This window comes from Jaculus jaculus, chromosome 1, assembly GCF_020740685.1.
Source record: "Jaculus jaculus isolate mJacJac1 chromosome 1, mJacJac1.mat.Y.cur, whole genome shotgun sequence".
NCBI classification, from domain to species: domain Eukaryota; kingdom Metazoa; phylum Chordata; class Mammalia; order Rodentia; family Dipodidae; genus Jaculus; species Jaculus jaculus.
The window spans coordinates 157,774,320-157,791,986 of NC_059102.1; the positions used below are offsets into that span (position 1 = coordinate 157,774,320).

At 51.3% G+C, this 17,667-nt stretch overlaps 1 protein-coding gene across 2 annotated transcripts in view; it reads right to left on the reverse strand.

Moving 5' to 3' along the window:
* Ano1 (anoctamin 1) overlaps nt 1–17,667 on the reverse strand; it is a 185,672-nt gene that overhangs the window by 28,374 nt on the left and 139,631 nt on the right. For both annotated transcript variants that reach the window (XM_045161684.1, XM_004654244.2), the window contains 4 exons: nt 10,768–10,850; nt 8,053–8,064; nt 7,412–7,483; nt 2,850–2,924 (listed from right to left, as the gene is read on the reverse strand). In XM_045161684.1, the coding sequence (XP_045017619.1) occupies nt 2,850–2,924; nt 7,412–7,483; nt 8,053–8,064; nt 10,768–10,850 (242 nt within the window). The remainder of the gene's footprint in view (nt 1–2,849; nt 2,925–7,411; nt 7,484–8,052; nt 8,065–10,767; nt 10,851–17,667) is intronic.

Sequence of the window (17,667 nt, forward strand, 5' to 3'; positions counted from 1 at the left end):
GCCAGTGTGCAGAAGTGGGCGGAGGGCAAGCTCCAGGCCCCGGGGTGACTCAGCAGTGGCCTTCCGTGTCCCTCCCCTGTGGAGAGCCATGTGCGCTGCTGCCTTTTCCACCCCAGCAGGACCAGGGTGTGCAGGGCACTCACGGATGTGGCTTCCATGGAGCACCGAGCTCTGCGCTCAATCATGAGTATGAAATCTTGTGACAGGGGTTGCCAGGGCAAGTGGGACCAGCAGGGGAGAGGAGGCTGGCTCTCTCCCCTGTGTCTCTCTGCCCGGCTCAGCTATCCTAGCTCTGCTGGACCACAGTGCGCCACGGTAAATGGTTCTGACCAAGGAGGTGCAAGGAGAGGCTGTGGAGGGGTCACAGAAAGTTGCTGCCCCTTTTTTTTTGCCAGACCCTCAGACCTTTCCTTTCTTCTTATCTAGAGAGCAGAGGTAGCCCTGGAAGTGGGGCAGCCATGTTGTGACTGGAAGGAACCTTTCCTTTCTCTCTCTGTCTCTCTCACTCTCTCTGAGTGAACAGAGGCCTCTCTGGTCACTCTGGACCACGCATCCCCTCACTACGCCGTCACCTGTCCTGCTGGGAGCAGTCGCCAGCTCTCCTGTTTCTTGAACTCTGTTCTCTGCTGGCTGGGGGCTGGGTCCATGTCATTCTCTGGTTATCTCCCAGCTCCACAGGGGACATGTCATCCTCAAAATGAGCCTAGAGTGCAGCTACCTAAGAGGCCAAGGCCAGGGTGTTCAGAGCAGCCTGGGCCATACAGTGAGACCCCTCCCCCCTCAAACCACAGTTCAAAGAGGCTGAGCCCCTCCAAGCCAATCTCCTGGAGAGTCTGCAGCCCCCACTGACTGCTCCTTCCTCTTCCCCAGGGGCAAAGGGATGTGGTCTAAGGGATCTCACCATGGAGTATGCCCTTTTCTGAATTCTCTGTGTCAGTCGAGGTCCCCTTCCTGAGTGTGACAGTGTGTGGGAACACATCCTGCTCACCTGACTTCTTGGCCCAGGGAAGCTGGGCTTGCATGGGGTTCCTTCCGCTCAGCTGGTACAGCATAAAAGGGCTCGTGGAACTGACAGAAAATGGGCTTCTGCCTCGGCCACCTCCTGGCTAGCATCCTGGGGAGAGGCCTCTGAGCCTGTTTCCTCACCAGCAGAGTGTGTGTATGGGGGGGCGGGGGGGGCTGATCTGCCGTGAAGGACACTCCCAGTGAGGCTCTTGAGCCGCAGACACCTGGCTAAGAGGGTGAATGGCTGTCAGGCTCTCTCCTAGACCTCCCAGGCTGGAGGGAGCCCTGACCATGCGAGGTATGAAGTACACATAGGTGGCTTGTGGCTGTGGCTGAGTTACTCCTGTTTTCTTTTTCCTTGGGTATTTTTTTTTTTTTTTTTTTTTGCGATAGCCAGGTCAGGCTGGCTTTGAACTTGCAGCAATCCTCCTGCATCGGCCTCTTGAGTGCTGGGATTATATAGGTGTGAGCTGCTGTATCTGTCTTTTTTTTGTTTGGTTGGTTAGTCGGTTGTTTTGAAACAGGGTCTCACTATGCAGCTCTTGGTGCATTGGTACTCCTGGCAATCCTTCTGCTTCAGCTCCCAAGTGCTGGGATTTATAGGTGTGAGCCACTACGCCAGGCTGTCCATGTACTATTTCTTTTTCTTTTTTTTCTTTTTTGTATGTGTGGTGTGCACGTGTGTATAGATGCACATGTGTACACATATCTGTGGAGGCCAGAGGTCCATGGTGGGTGTTTTCCTCCTCATTTATTGAGACAGTGTTTCTTACTGAACCCAGGGCTCACTGGATTGTTAGCTTAGCCAGCCTGCCTGCCATGGGACTTGCCTATTCTGCCTGCTAAGTGTTGGGATTATAGGCATGTGCTGCTAAAATCTCGGCCTTTCTCTGGATCTTGGGACCTGAACCCAGGTCCTCATGCTTGCATAGGAAGCATTTTACCAACTAAGCCATCTGTCCAGCCCTCTACCTTATTTATTTATTATTTTTAACATTCTTCCTGTCTTTTAAAATAATTTTTATTTATTTATTTGCAAGCAGAGAGGGTTAGAAGAGAGACAGACAGAGAGAGAATGGGCATGCCAGGGCCTCTAGCCACTGTAAACAAACTCCAGACACATGTGCCCCTTGTGCATCTGGCTTAAGTGGGTCCTGGGGAATTGAACCTGGGTCCTTTGGCTTTGCAGGCAAATGCCTTAACCACCAAGCCATCTCTCCAGCCCTATTTTTTTAAAAGCAGAGTATTGCTCTAGCATAGGCTGACCTGTAATTCACTATGTAGCCTCAGGCTGGCCTTGAACTCATGGCAATCTTCCTACCTTAACCTCTTGTGTGCTGGGATTAAAGGCCTGTGCCACCACACCTGGTTTCCACCTTCTTTACAGGGTATCTTGTTTAACTTGGAGCTTACCAATTAGGCTCAACTAGCTGACCAGTAAGTCCCAGGATCTTCCTGTCCTGCCTCTCTAGTGCTGGAACTAAAGGCACATGCTGACATGTCCATCATTTCTACAGAGACCGCTGTATTCGCCACACAAGCCACACTCCATCTCCCCAGCCCGGGTACTTCTTGTTCTTTCAGTGGTGCTTAGAAATGCCTCGGTGTGGTATTAAGTACATCACTGAGATCCAGCTTGACCCACTGGTCACTCTCAGGGAAAACTGTGTATCACCTTGACCAGCTCACATACCCTAGGGCCCCCATGGAACCCCAGCCTGCATGATCTTAAGAGTGGTAGTGGGATCCCCCAGTTGCCTGGGAGACAGGGCCACCATGTCCTGGGTTGACCCAGTCCTGCTGAATCCCCATCATCTGCCCCACTTTAACTTTCCAGAACTTACCATGAAGATGATGGAGACCAGATTGGTGAAGTAGGCTGGGAAGCGGTCCCTCCATGTCAGCTTCACTTTGTCGGTCTGCAACACAGAGATACGAGTCACTCACCGGGATGTCCCACCACAGCGGACGAAGAGGCATGCGCACGGGACAACCCAGGCGACGGGAGTGTTCAGAGAAGCCTCCGGAAAGTTGAGTGCACACAAAGACCCGGCGTGGGGCCACACACGGGGACCTGGCCTATGTGAAACCATGAGGTGACAGTGATGGAGGAGGGAAGGGCCTTGAGGCTGCGCTCCCTCTGTGGGCAAGCATGGTCCGGCTCCCCTGAGGCTCACGTGGTGCGGGGGGGGGGGAGCTGCGCACGTCTGAAACCTGCTTCTTCCTGTGAAAGCCTCCCGTGGAGGGAGTCAGGACATGAGACACTGGGCCATTCGCCACCCAGCCCGTAACAGTGATTTCCCCTTTGCTGAGCAAGTTGAAGCAGGCAGCTAGCATTACAGGTCAGGACGGAGCCATGGAGACTCAGGGCCTGGGACTCACAATGGCTCTCAGGCCCAGGGCTAGGCCTTCTGGAGGGACCTCGAGGGACACCAGGCCACTAGCCCTGGTGCTCCTGTGGCGTAGGCTTTCCAATGGGACAATGAATGTACACGTGACTCCCAGCATGCTGGAGGGCCACTCATGCCAGCGGTGGCTGCGTGCATGCTCACAAGAAGGCAAGCGGTGGCAAGCCCCCCGGGAGCACCCCCCTCCCACACACCATCACACAGCCATGCAGTGACATCGAGGCACACGGCAGGCTCGCAGGGCCGCGGGAGGAGGCAAAAGAATGTGGGCCGAATGTTCCAAGAACACATCACAGAGGTGGCGGAGGACAAACACAGCAGACTGGGCCGTTCTGCAAACAGTCAAGGCTCGTGTTGCCCCAAAATAGAAAAGTACCAATTTCACCCCCGCCATGGCTGTCTTAACCCTCTGCTTCCATTTGTTGGTCGGTTCTTCTGGAACATGCTGGCGCTTCTGAGGGTGGGTGGGGAAAGAGAGCAAGGGCACTGACGCAGGGCGAGGCTTCGCTGGCCTCAGCGGGCATGTGGGCGGGCCCAGACAGCCATCTGCCCTCTGCGTGGTCACCCGCTGCCATGGCCGACTCGGGTTCTGGATGCTTTAAACAAGTAACCCATGGCAGAGACCCAGGTCGTCAGGGCAAGGGGACATGAAAGGGTCAGGAGATGTTGCTGTGATTTCAGCGCTCTAAAGCACATCATGACATGGGTCTGTCCTCATAAGTATCCCAGGACAATAAGAAGGAAGCCACATACCCAGCAGCCCCAGTTAATGACTGACTGGGTGGATGTGTTTTCATCACTATTTTTTTTAAAAACTATATTTATTTATTGAAAGAAAGAGGGAGAGGGAAAGGGAGAGAGAGAGAGAGAATGGGCGCACCGGGCCTCCAGCCCTTGTGCATCTAGTTTACGTGGGGCCTAGAGAGTTGAACTGGGATCCTTTGGCTTTGCAGGCAAGCAGCCTTAACCGCTAAGCCATCCCTCCAACCCTTTAACACTAATTTAAATTTTGCGCCAGAGTTGGGGTGGGAGAGTGGATCAAAACACAGCACAACCCCTGGGGGTCATTGTGAACAGAAAAGAAAGGGTGTGGTCTACAGGGAAGCAGATCTCACCCATATCACCATCCTCCTAGAAGCCAGCAGAAGGAAACCCTGACATGTGTGTGGCTTTCCCATGATCTGAGAACTTGAGGTAAAACCCAGCCCCAAGCGCAGCGGAGGCTTGCGGCACCCGTTCTGAAACCTCAGACTACTAGAACTTTCTTCTCTCCTTTTCTAGCAGGTGTGTCCTCCTTAATTTCAAGTCATTAGCAAATGCTTTATAGTTTGGGGAAGTGGATGGAAGTTTGGCATGAGAGATATTTTGATTTAAAAAGATGACACTATAAAGGTCTGTTGTGGCAGGCAGTTCTTTTTTGAAAGGAACTTGCAAAGCCTTTATCATATCCTAAATTTGCACTGTTTGCGGACTTTCAGAATAAAAGACAAAAAAGGGGTGAAAGCTTTTTAGTAAACAATTGGCTTTAATCCCAGCACTTGAGAGGCAGAGGTAGGAGGAGTGCAGTGAGTTCAAGGCCACCCTGAGACTACATAGTGAATTCCAGGTCAGCCTGGGCTACAGTGAGAACCTGCCTCAATAGGAAAAAAAAAAAACAAAACAAAAATAAAGCATTTATAAATGATCTGTATTAGAAAAGAATAAATCTCGAGCTATAGACAATTACTATCCATGTTGTACCACAGATACCTTCTATTTTAGTTGCTAATAAAGGGCTACACAACTCAGAAAAAAAAAAAAAAAAGAGAAAGGAAATGGTCCTGGCATGTGTGCATTCCTACCGGTGCTCATTCCAAGATGTGTGGCTGCTGCACCACCAGGAGGATGTTCCCGTGACTCCTGAGGCCCCCTGACTCGGGCTGGACTTGAGGAGGCTCCCCAAAGACCCCCTGGACACTAGTAGGGCTTTAGGCATGGTGGCAGGCAGACACCCCGCAGTGACGGTACGCTGCCGGCTGTCCAGTTGCATAGACTGGCCTCTCTGTTGAGGGTGACATGCTTGCTGACCTAATGCCCTTCTACGTACCCTTGAGCTCTGCTCAGCCCCTCGGGGTGTTCTGGGACGCACACTCCCTGGGTTGTGTTATGAGAGCGGGGCTTTGCACTGGGGTGGGGGTGGGGCTGCCTGTAGCATCCACTTTAGACCCTTCCTCATGGGGCTGTGGTGACTGTGGCTCCCCACCACTTTGGCCCCATGCGCATGTGACACAGCGATTAGGAAAGAGGGGCCCAGGAGTGGATCCTGGTCAGTCTCAGAGGCCGAAGGGTGGAAGTGACGGGAAACTCCAGGAGCCTGGACAGCACCCTTCTCTGGCCTCAATGAGACAGTTTAGGGGTGGTCAGGGCCCTGAGAGTAAGCTAAACGTGCCACAGAATTGTCCTTGAGCCTGCAAAAGGAGAACTGGGTCTCTCCACTTCTCTCTTTCTGCGTACAGCAGTCCCTACAGCCTCCACTTTGCTGGCGGCCAGGAATGTCAGAACGGCCTGGTCGTTCCTGATCTCTTCTTCCATAAGAATACCCTCCTCTCCTAGGAGAGATAATCACCCCCTTCCAAGAAGGATGCCCCTTTCCTAGGAATGCAAATGGGCTTATTCCCTGACCTGAAAACCTGGTGGCACCAGGACATGCAAGATGGGTGCTGGACTGACGGACTCAGCTCCTCATCCAGTCAACTCCTATAAAAGACTGCGATCAGGGTCCCTAGGTGGGTTTTCCCAGTTCTCATGAACTCCCTCCTGGGCAGAAGCTCTGCCTTCTTTCCTTTTCTCAAGCTCTGTAATAAAATCCTTCTGAACGTCATCTTCTGGTTTGTGGATTCCATCCACTGAGATTCATCAAGACAAGAACCCGGGGGCCACTGACTCAGAGGATGTTCTGAGTGGCCATGAGCTTCTGGCATCCTAACTCCTGAACTGCAACCCAAGCTGAGAAAAACTCCATTGCTCTCAAAGACACCCTGCATTCCTGTGTCAACAGGGAAAACCCATCATTAAAGAGCAACCTGGTGGGCTAGAGAGATGGCTTAATGGTTAAGGCGCTTGCCTGCAAAGCCAAAGAACCTCAGTTCAATTCCCCAGGACCCACGTTAGCCAAATGCACAAGGGGGCGCACGCGTCTGGAGTTCGTTTGCAGTGGCTGGAGGCCCTGGAGCACCCACTTTTTTTCTTTCTCTCTCTCTCTTTCTCTCTCTATGCCCCCTACTCTCTCAAATAAAATAAAATAAAAAGATTGACAGAAATGAACTGTCATATGAAATATTTAGTAGAAAAAATTGGCAAGACATACATATATATAAAAGAGCATTCCCGGAGCCCTCGTGGTGTGTGGGAGCACACAAGACTGCCAACTGGACGGGAGACGTGGGGACAAAGGCATTTATTATAAAAAGACAGCGGCTTCAAGTATATCACAGCAACCACGTGCTCCCCGTCATCCCTGTGGTCTGTGAGGGAAACAAGTCCTTTATTCAGGGGTCTTGCTTTTCAGATACTATTTCATCACTGAGCACAGAACAAGGACGGTCAGGATTGATAGCTATTAAAAAACCTTCTGAGCTACCCGACCTGTGGGCTGAAATGTTTGCTGAAGTTCAGATCACCCCCAAGACAGTCTAGAGAAGGGATGGACACACTCGGGCCCCTTGGCCAAGTTTGGCCCCCCTTGCCCGATTTTGTTAGTAAAGTTTTATTGGAACACATCCAGGTACACTTATTTACCTACTGTCAGTAGCCATGTTTACACTACAGTGAGAGTTGGGTAGCTGTTAGGCAGTTGCAGAGCCTAAAATATTTACTATTTATCTGGGCCAGCCCCGAGTCTACAGCTGAGAGTACAGCGTGTGTTGTTTGCCGATTCTTGGTCACACCTAAGACTACATGGTTTGTTGACCCCTGGTCCTACCTTAGAGCATGCGGCATCTTACTAATGGTGCCCGTACCTCTTTGTTTTTGGATTCTTTCCTCAGTGACTTCTCCAGGACTCTGGCTTCGTACTCTGCTCTAGGATGATCCTGTGAAGGAGAGAATCAGGATGGGGTCTTGTGACTATAAGTCTGCGACTCTCCACATGGGCGCACTAGGCTGTCAGTCCCTGCATGTGCCCCCAGCCTGGGAACCAGTTCACAGCTGGGCGCCACATTTTCAGGCCAAACTCCCCGCCTCTGGCTTGGGTCTGGGCTCTGGCCTCTTCCCACCTTGTTGGGAACCCCAGCCCAATGGGATGGCCTCAGGGTCTGCTTTTTATGTCCTGGTAGGAGACAAGGCTTTGCCAGGCTGCAGTGAACACCCAGCCATGAACTAGCTCTCTCGAACATTCTGTGGAGGAGCTGCAGGGGTCAAAAGAGACACAGCGGCAGGCAGCAAGCATGGGCAGACTGGAGGTGCCAGGCCTTGAGGAGCCCAGAGCAGGTCAGCAGAAAGTGCTAGAAGGAAAGAACAGGTTAGGAGAGATGGGAAGAAAGCAGGGCCCTGGTGAGAGCCACGAGGAACCACCCGATGGAAAGACGGAGCAAGTGCGCACCAAGGTCCCTCTCCCCCGAGACAGGCTACAGGAAGATAGAATGACAAAAAAATTCCAAACCTTGACTGCTTCCTGTGGGGAACCGGGAAAGTAAAGACAAAAACAAAGATTCCGTTACTCCGTGCCCTTCCTGCAGGTGGGACATGCCCTCCGCAGATGAAAGGCGATGCATGCAGATGGACAAGGAGGGCGGGGAGGGGATCCGGTAAGGGTCAGTGGACGTCGGGACCCACCCACAGGCTTGGGATTTTGCAGGCCTCCTATGTGAGCACAGGCCAGAAGGCCTGGATTAAGTGGAGGAGCACTGACTACGCCATCCAGCTTCCTCCTACTCCTGACCAAACCTGAGGTTCACATCATGGTGGGGCCACCCTCTTCACCTGAGCTCATCCACTCCCCAAGAGCTGTGGTTGGCTAGGGGGTATAGACAGTTCACTTGGGGAGACTCATGCACACCACTTGGGTTCACACGCCCCCTGGTCCACGGGCTACTACCTTGAAATCAACCCTGTCTACGAGGTCAAGGGGTGAGCCCTTCTCTTCAGCTCCCCTGGCCACAGGGGAACCACACAGCCTATTCTAAACCAATTGCAACAAGAGGATGGAGCTGTCTTTCTATCTAAATCTTTCTCCTTAAAGCAGAACTAAGGAAAGAAACCATTCAGGGATCACTGGGGCTTGCTCCAGGACAGAGCTCCGACCCACAGGCCCGTCACTTGGGAAAAGGAATGGACTTGCTGAGGATGGGCTGACACTGTTACATGGGTGGGTGGCAGGTATGATCTGGTCATGGCTAGCCCAGTGAACCATTTATGAGGGCACTTATCATGTGCCAGCATAGCTATGACCTACTGAGACCTTCCCATCCCCACCCTTGCCCTGTCAAATGAGGACTGCTTCTCCATGCCTGCTGGACAGGCGAGGATACAGGGCACAGAGATGTTAACCAACTTGTCCCGGGTCACAAGGCAAGGGTGGTGTCAGAGCAGATGGAAGTCGCGGCTCAGCCCCAGAGGCCCAACCCCAGCCACTACCAACACGCTCAGCTGACGTGTGCTAACAGCATTTGTCGGCACAGTGACCTCTCGGGAAGGCGCACTTGACAGAGAGCAACTGACCCGCCGGAGCTCAGGAGGGCACAGGCTGGGAGCTTAAAAAGGCAAAGAGAGCCAGGCTTGGTGGCGCACGCCTCTAATCTCAGCACTCAGGAGGCAGAGGTAGGAGGACTGCTGAGTGTTCGAGGCCACCCTGAGACTACATAGTGAATTCCAGGTCAGCCTGGGCTAGAGTGAGACCCTACCTCGAAAAACCAAAGAGAAAAAAAAAAAAATAGCAAAGAGATATGGGCACTACATCAAAAAAAAGAGGAGGGGCCTCACTTCTAAAGTGTGAGGCTGTGAAGGGGCTGGGGCTGTAACTCAGTGGGTGGAGTGTGGCCTAGCCTGCTCGAAGCTCCGCGCTCCATCCCCAGCAGAACATAAATTGGGCGTGGCAGCTCATACCTCTAATTCCAGCACTCCGGAGGTGGAAATAAGAGGATCAGCAGTTCAAGGCCATCCTTGGCTACATAGGGATTTGAGGCCAGTCTAGGCTACTTGAGACCTTGTCTCCAAAAAAAAAAAAAAAAAAAAAAATGAAGCATGTAAGCCAGGCAACGTGACTCACATCTATTATCACAGCATTTAAAAGGCTGTGGTGGTTAGAATAGAATAGATGGCCCCCAATATATTCAGTTGTTTGCTTGTAGTTTGCATCTGTAGCCACCTGGCTGGAGGCAGTGTCACTGGGTGGATCTTAAGGTGTGGTGGTGGGTTTCAGATTTCAATCTAAAGATATGCAAAGTGTGCCTAGCTGGAGTTCCTGAAGTGTGCTGTGCTGTGTGGCTTTTTGGCTTTTGGCTTGTACTTCTCTCTCTCTCTCTCTGTCTCTCTCTCTCTCTCTCTCTCTGCTTGGTCCTGTGAAGCAGGCCAGCTTCTTCTGCCATTTATGGAACTTCCCCTGGATCTGTAAACTTCAATAAATATCCCTTCCTCCATAACTGTGCCTGGTCTGGAAGTTCATCTCAGCAAACCTGAATCTGTCTGCTACAGAGGCTGAGGCAAGTTTGAGGCTAGCCTGGGCTACAAGGAGACAGCCCCTTCCCCCATCTTGAGACACCACAAAAATTAAAAAACAAAACAAAACGAAACATCACCACCAACCAAACAAAGCGAGAGTATTTTATGAGAGGGAGCCTGCCCTAGGGGCGGAGCCATACCTCACATGGGCAGGACTGCTCCTGTCAAGGCTCTTTTGGGGACAGTATTTCTTTCTAGCTGTCCTATTGGAGGTGGCAGGGTTCTCCCCTTTTTGTAACCCGAGGTCCTCAGTACTGGGTACAGTTAGTGAAGCGTTTCCTCCCATTTCTCCAACACCAAGGGGCAGTTACTCCTGGTTGCCTTTGGCAAGCTGTGGGCATTGGCAACTCCCTCCCCACGCCCAGCAGCCCTCAGACGATGAGGTCAGCATGGGGAGCCCTGGCATGCACTTAAGACCACACTGGTGGGTGGTGTGTCCATGTGAGCATGGAGATCAAAGGCAGTGGCAGATGGAAAATGGTTGCCTGGGCAACCGAGGACTTCTGGAATACCAGGGCGATGAGTGGAGGAGCCGTGGGGCCCACAGCCTTGCCTTGGACCAGGGGTGATTTCTGATGGGAGTGGGAGGACGTCCACACCAGCCTGAGGAGATGTCGAGAGGGATGACCTGGGCAGGGGTTAGGGGCCAGCCACTCACCTCCTCTTCCTCGAAGCCTGTGAGATCCCAGCGGTAATTCAGCCGCATCTGCTTCCTCTTCCAGTGTTCCATGAAGGTGGCGGCTGTGGGTGGGAGGAAAATAGTTAGGGGCCACCAAGTCCCTGGGACATCACAGCATCTCTTTCTTTGGCACGGATGGCTGAGCAAGGGCTAAAGACTTCATATGAATTTATAGGTTTAGCCTTATTGAACCCTGTGAAGTAGGGACCATCATTCTCCCATTTTACAGATGGGGAAACCAAAATTACAGGAATTCAAGCCCTGGACACAGTCACTTAACTAGACAGGAAGCCGTGGGCACCTTGCTCTACTGCTCTTGAGGAACCCAGGTCACAGGTTGGGGTTGGAGGTCAGGAAGAATAAGGGTTGGCCAGGACATTCCTACCAGCATCAAGCTCTTAGGTGTCCACGTGATGAAACTGCATCCCTGGAAACTGTGCCCTGCATTATGTTCCCAACAGACCCAAAGTCCAAATGCCCCCTTCTCTAACGACTACTTTCCATGGTGTCAGCAGAAACATCACCACTCATGGGACCTGTTATGGTGTGGATGTGGCTAGAGTGTCCCCCAAGATTTACTCTCACTGCAAGGCATGTCGAAGGCAGAAAATAATCCCACTGTGCTGTTAGGAGGTGGGGGCCCGGAGGGTGGCAGTTAGGCTCAGAAATGGTGACCAGGGTTGAGTTTCATGAGGGAACTCTGGTGGTTCTGTAAGATGAGAGAGTAACCAGAGGTTAGACATAGATATGCTTGCTTCCCTTCTGTCACCACATGAGGCCCTGGGCCACTTCAGGACACTGCCAGCAAGAAGGCCAGCCCTACAGGTGAGCTCTTGTCCCGGAACCTCCAGAAGAATCACAAGCCAAAAAATACCTTTTTGTTTTCTAAAGTTACCCAGCTTCAGGCATTTAATTACTGTGTGACACACCCATACAGGAGGAGTCTCCTAAACCGCATTCATTTTGCTACCTCTGTCCTTGCCACCTTCTGGAACGATACCTGCCTTTCTGGGTATGTGGAGCAGGAATGGAGCCTTGCTCCTCTCACCCCAGCCCCCAGGGACAAGTGCTCCCTGATGAATGAATAACTTTCACGAGCAAACAGCTGGTTATTGTTGATCACGGACAGTAAACCAGTAGAGGTGAATAAGGTGGGCAGTAGGTGTCAAAAGTCAACCAGAATTCTTGAGCTGTGTGCCAGCCACTGTTTTGAGAACTGTCAATTTTTGGTGACATCTCACAGTTGTCATAGCCAGGGATGGGGTGGGGGCGGAGAAGGGAGCTGGATTCCCCACTACTCTGCAGAAAAAGAAACTGAGACTCACAGTGGGGTTTTGAAAACAAGATATGCCGAAGAAACAAGAATCATTCTTGGTGGGGGTCAAAGCCGTGAAGACATGGTTACTGCCAGGGCTGCGGGAGCAGCGTGCAAGGGGAAAAACGCCTTAGTGCCTCCCTTCCTCGCTTCTGATCTCAGGCCAGGATCCTGGGCTGAGCCCACCAGGAAATGGGAGTGCAAGGAAGGCTGCAGGGCAGGCAGGGCTTGAATGTGATATAAAAACTGCCTGAGGGCTGGAGAGTTGGCTTAGCGGTTAAGGCGCTTGCCTGCAAAGCCTAAGGACCTAGGTTCGATTCCCCATACCCACATAAGCCAGATGCGCAAGGTGGTGCATGCGTCTGGAGTTTGCTTGCAGTGGCTAGAGGGCCTGGCACATCCATTCTCTCTGTCTCTATGTATCTACCTCTTTCTCTCCAATAAACAAGTAAGTAGAATGTTTTAAAAATTAAAAACCTGCCGGGCATGGTGGTGCACGCCTTTAATCCCAGCCCTCAGGAGGCAGAGGTAGGAGGATTGCCCTGAGTTCGAGGCCACCCTGAGACTACAGAGTGAATTCCAGGTCAGCCTGGGCTAGAGTGAGACCCTACTTTGAAAAACAAAACAAAACAAACAAAAAAACACAACCTAATATTAGGTCAGAATTTTTGAGGGGGAGTGTCATGAGGTGGAGGATAAGAAAGTGAAAAACAGGTAACGGGTATCACATCAAAATAAAAGTCTCAGGCAGGAGGGATGGCTTAGTGGTTAAGGCGTTTGCCTGCAAATTTGTCAGCCCACCACTGGAGAGGCTGAGGCCGAAGAATCAGCGTGAGTTCAGGGTCAGCCTGGGCTATGGAATGAGACACCCATCTCCCAAAGCCCAAAACAAGGTCTGGGGTGAGGTTTTGTTGGTAGAAGCCTTGCCTAGCCTACGTGAAGCTCAGGCCTGATTCCCAGCATGGCGTCAACCAGGCGTGGGGGGGCGCACCCGTAATCTCAGTACTTGGGAGGTGAAGGCAGAAGGACCAAAAGTTCAAGGTCATCCTTAGCTACATAGGGGTTTGAGAGCAAGCTAGGCTGCATGAGACCCCGTCTCACACACGCACACAAGCACTCAAGCACGCCAAGTGTATGTGCACTCATGCGCGTGTGCACACACACACACACACACACACACACACACACGAATAACAAAACAAAACAAAAATGGCCAAGTGATATAAAAAAACGATTTCTCAAAAGATGACAAGCCAACGTCCTATAGGTACACAAGAAAGTTCACCGCCGGGCTCCCATCAGGAAATGCAAGTTGAAACCACAATGAAACGCCTCTGTGCTCTCGACAGAAAGGCTGCCACTGCCCCAAGACAAAAACCGTCAGATGCTGGGGAGGGGACTGCTCATGAGCTGTTGGGGGGGAATGGTTATGTAGAACCGCATGGCGGGTCTTCAGAAACCTGGACTAGGCCCATCCCGTGACCCAGCCATCGCACTAGGGGGGCTTATGGCGATGACCTCATCATCTCAGGGACACCTGGATGCCAGCGTGCCTGGCGGTACTGTTCTCAGCAGCCGAGCTGCAGAGCCAAGATGTCCTTCAGGGGATGGGCGGATAAGGAAAACATGTTATGTACACACAACAGTATCTCACTCATCTACAAAGGGGTGGACACAGAGGGACCTGGAGATCGTGATGGGACCTGCAGTAAGGCAGGCACAGGAAAGGAGGTGGGGAGGAGAGGTGTGGTCACCAGAAGCCCGGAGGGGAGGAGGGGGCGTGAGACCTAGGCTCGCCTGCCAAGGTCTGAAGGAGTAAGTTCCAGTGTTCGATGACGCAGATGAGTGATTACAGTCAACACTGTTGTATCAGATTCTGATAGCTGGAAGCCATGGTTGGGAGTATCACAACACAGAGAAACAATACATACATGGGAGGCTGGGTAACCTCAGAGCTGATGGTGCATGGGGATTTAAAAAATGCTCAAAGGGGGGGGCGGGGGCCGGAGAGATGGCTTAGCGGTTAAGGCACTTGACCATGAAGCCTAAGGACTCAGGTTCAATTCCCCAGATCCCATGTAAGCCAGATGCACATGGTGGTGCATGCATCTGGTTCATTTGCAGTGGCTAGAGGCCCAAGTGTGCCCATTCTCTCTCTTTCTCTCTATCTTCTCTCTCTCTCTGATAAATAAATAAAAATAAAATATTAAAAAAAGAATGCTCAAAGGCATGAGGATCTGAGCTCCATCACTAGCACCCACATCAAAATCTGGACACCGGCTGGGTGTTGTGGCACATGTCTTTAATCCCAGTACTCGGGAGGCAGAGGTAGGAGGATTGCTGTGAGTTCGAGACCACCCTGAGACTACATAGTGAATTCCAGGTCAGCCTGAGCTAGAGTGAGACCCTACCTCAACATCCTCTCCCCTCAAAAATTCTGGACATGGCTATGTTACATCCTGTAACCCCAGCTCCAAGGTGGACAGGAACTGGAGAATTACTGGGGCTCACTTGTTGGCCAGTCTAACAAAAAATAGTGAGCTCAATGAGATGCTCTGTCTGAGGGACAGCAGGCAGAAGAACGATATTCTTCTGGCATCCACAAGCATGTACATGAGGTGTGTGCATCTGCACACACATATGCATACATCACTCCCACTGTACACACAAATAAGCGAGTCAAAATAGCATGTTGCACCCCATAAGGAGGTACCTAAAATCCTTGCCTGGATCTGCCCCCCCCCCAGCGAGGGGGTGGCAGGAGATGAAGGCCTGCTGAGGAGCCCATAGGAGAGGGCGGGCTTGTCTGTCTGGGGTCCACTGCCCCAGAAGGAAGAGGAGACATGTCTACCTCTGGAACCGCTACAACAGTGACAGAGAAGCCTCACTGAACACCTCCACCTGCCCCAGAAGGTTCTGCTCCTCTACCATGTTGATTGTGTGAGCTGTGTCTCCATGGCAACACATCCTGCCAGACCTTGGGCTGTTTGAGAGTGGCAACACCCTTGTTTTGGATAGAGCCTTGCCCAGGAAGGCTGGGACTCATGCACACCTGTGAGCTGGCTCAACTGTCTCCACCTCTAAGAAGGATACCCCGCTTCTGGGCTTTTGCTCACTGGCCAGCTCCAGGGTACCTCAGTCAAGGCCTGTTAACCTCATGCTCAGCACAGCCCCACGCAGAAGGAATGACTCCATCAGAAAAGTATATTAGTGGGACTGGAGAGATGGCTTAGTTTGGTTAAAGGCACTTGCTCTCAAAGCCTGATAGCCTAGGTTTGATTCTCCAGTACTGGTACATGCATTTGAAGTTTGTTTATAGTGGCAGGAGGTCCTGGTGTACCCATTCATTTTCTCTCTTTCTCAAACAAAGAATATATGTGCGTGTATATGCTTACATATGTATATATATATATACATATATATGTATAAATTTATTTATGAGAGAGAGGGCAAAAGAGAATGGGTACACCAGGGCCTCCAGCCACTGCAAACAAACTTCAACACATGCGCCACCTTGTACATCTGGTCTATGTGGGCACTGGGGAATGGAACCTGGGTCCTGAGGCTTTGCAGACAAGCGCCTTAACCAATAAGCTATCTCTATAGCCCTAAATATAATTTTTTTGATTTTTTTTGAGGTAGGGTCTCACTCTAGCCCAGGCTGACCAGAAATTCACTATGGAGTCTCAGGGTAGCCTTGAACTCACGGCCATACTCCTACCTCTGCCTCCCAAGTGCTGGGATTAAAGGCATGTGCCACAATACATATATATTCTTTTCTTTCTTTTCTTTTCTTTTCTTTTTTTTTATTGACAACTTCCATAATTATAAACAATATCCCATGGTAATTCCCTCCCTCCCCTCACTTTCCCCTTTGGAACTCTACTCTCCATCATATCCCCTCCCCCCCTCAATCAGTCCCTCTTTTATTTTGATGTCATGATCTTTTCTTCCTCTTATGATGGTCATGTGTAGGTAGTGTCAGGCACTGTGAGGTCCTAAGTATATTTTTTAAATAGAAAAATACATTGGGATCCTGAGGTTCAGGGATATTTGTGCTTTGCCAAAGGTTAGAGCTTTTGCAAGCTCAGAAGGCTGACTCTGATTCTAGGGTTTGCTTAGCCACCTCAGCAGACTAATGCTCTGGAAGATACCAGAATTTCCTTAAGGGAGTAATGACTATCTATCTGTCTGTCTATCTATCTATCTTCTGATTATTAAAGCACATCATTTTGGGGGAATTTGTGTGTGTGTGTGTGTGTGTGTTTGTGTGTGTGTTTGTGTGTGTGTGTGTGTGTGTGTGTGTTATGTATGCATGTGTGTATGCATATGGGTACATGTTTGTGTGTAGGAGCACTTGCACACATGTGTATGTAGAGGCCAGAGGTTATTATTGCGTGTCTTTCTCAGTCACTTTTTATCTTGTTTCTTTTTTTTTTCAAGGTAGGGTCCCACTCTAGCTCAGGCTGACCTGGAATTCACTATGGAGTCTCAGGGTGGCCTCGAACTCAGGACAATCCTCCTATCTCTGCCTCCTGAGTGCTGGGATTAAAGGTGTGTGGCCACCATGCCCGGCTTGTTTCTTGTTTAAAAAACATTTTTTGTTTATTTTTACTTATTTCAGGGTGACAGACAGAGAGAGAAAGAGGCAGAGAAAGAGAGAATGGGCGCATCAGAGCCTCCAGCCACCTCAAACTCCAGATGCATGTACCACCTTGTGCATCTGGCTTATTTGGGTTCTGGGAAATCAAGCCTCGAACCAGGGCCTTTAGGCTTCATAGGCAAGCACGTAACCACTGAGCCATCTCTCCAGCTTCACCTTGTTTCTTGAGATAGGGTCTCTCACTGAGCCTGGAGTTCACTGCTTAGGCTAAACTAGCCAGCTGGCTTGTCCCCAGGATTTTCTTATCTCCTCCTTCCTAGAACTTGGATTATAGGCACATGCCACTATGTGTGGCTTGTTCGGGGTTCTGGGGATCACCCCACCACTGGAGCTCTGGGCATTGCACAGTGCTGGGATGTGGCTTCAGGATGGGAGCCCAGGAAGGCTCTCACACAGGCAGGGCTGGGCCTCAGCAGTGGGAAAAGCCTCCCGCATGGGGCCACACATGGGCTGGGGGGAAACCAGACACTCGTTCTGCCACGTGGTCACATAACATCTGACTGCAGAGACACAGCACCGCACGTGATACCTCCCCTCATGGGCCCCCTTCTGCCTGATCCCAAGGTCCCTGCGGCTCCTCTTCTCAGATGTAAGCAGGAGCGGAGGTGTGGCCTATCCATCAGGAGTGGGTCTTGGATGGGGAGCTTGGGATGCCAAAGATGGTCAGCTTGAGGCCAAAGTGGCAAGACCACAGCACTGACTTGGAACCCAGAGGCCAAGATAGCACAAAACAGATGGTGAGGGGGACACAGGCCAGGACCAGAAGAGACCAGCTGAGCCAGGATCCTGCTTCCTTAAACATTTGTTTTGGCCACACAATGTCACACAAAGGCTTTCTTTAAAGGATTCCACCAGCAGCAGCGGCAACAGCAGCTAAGAGACACTGGGTCTGACTGAAACC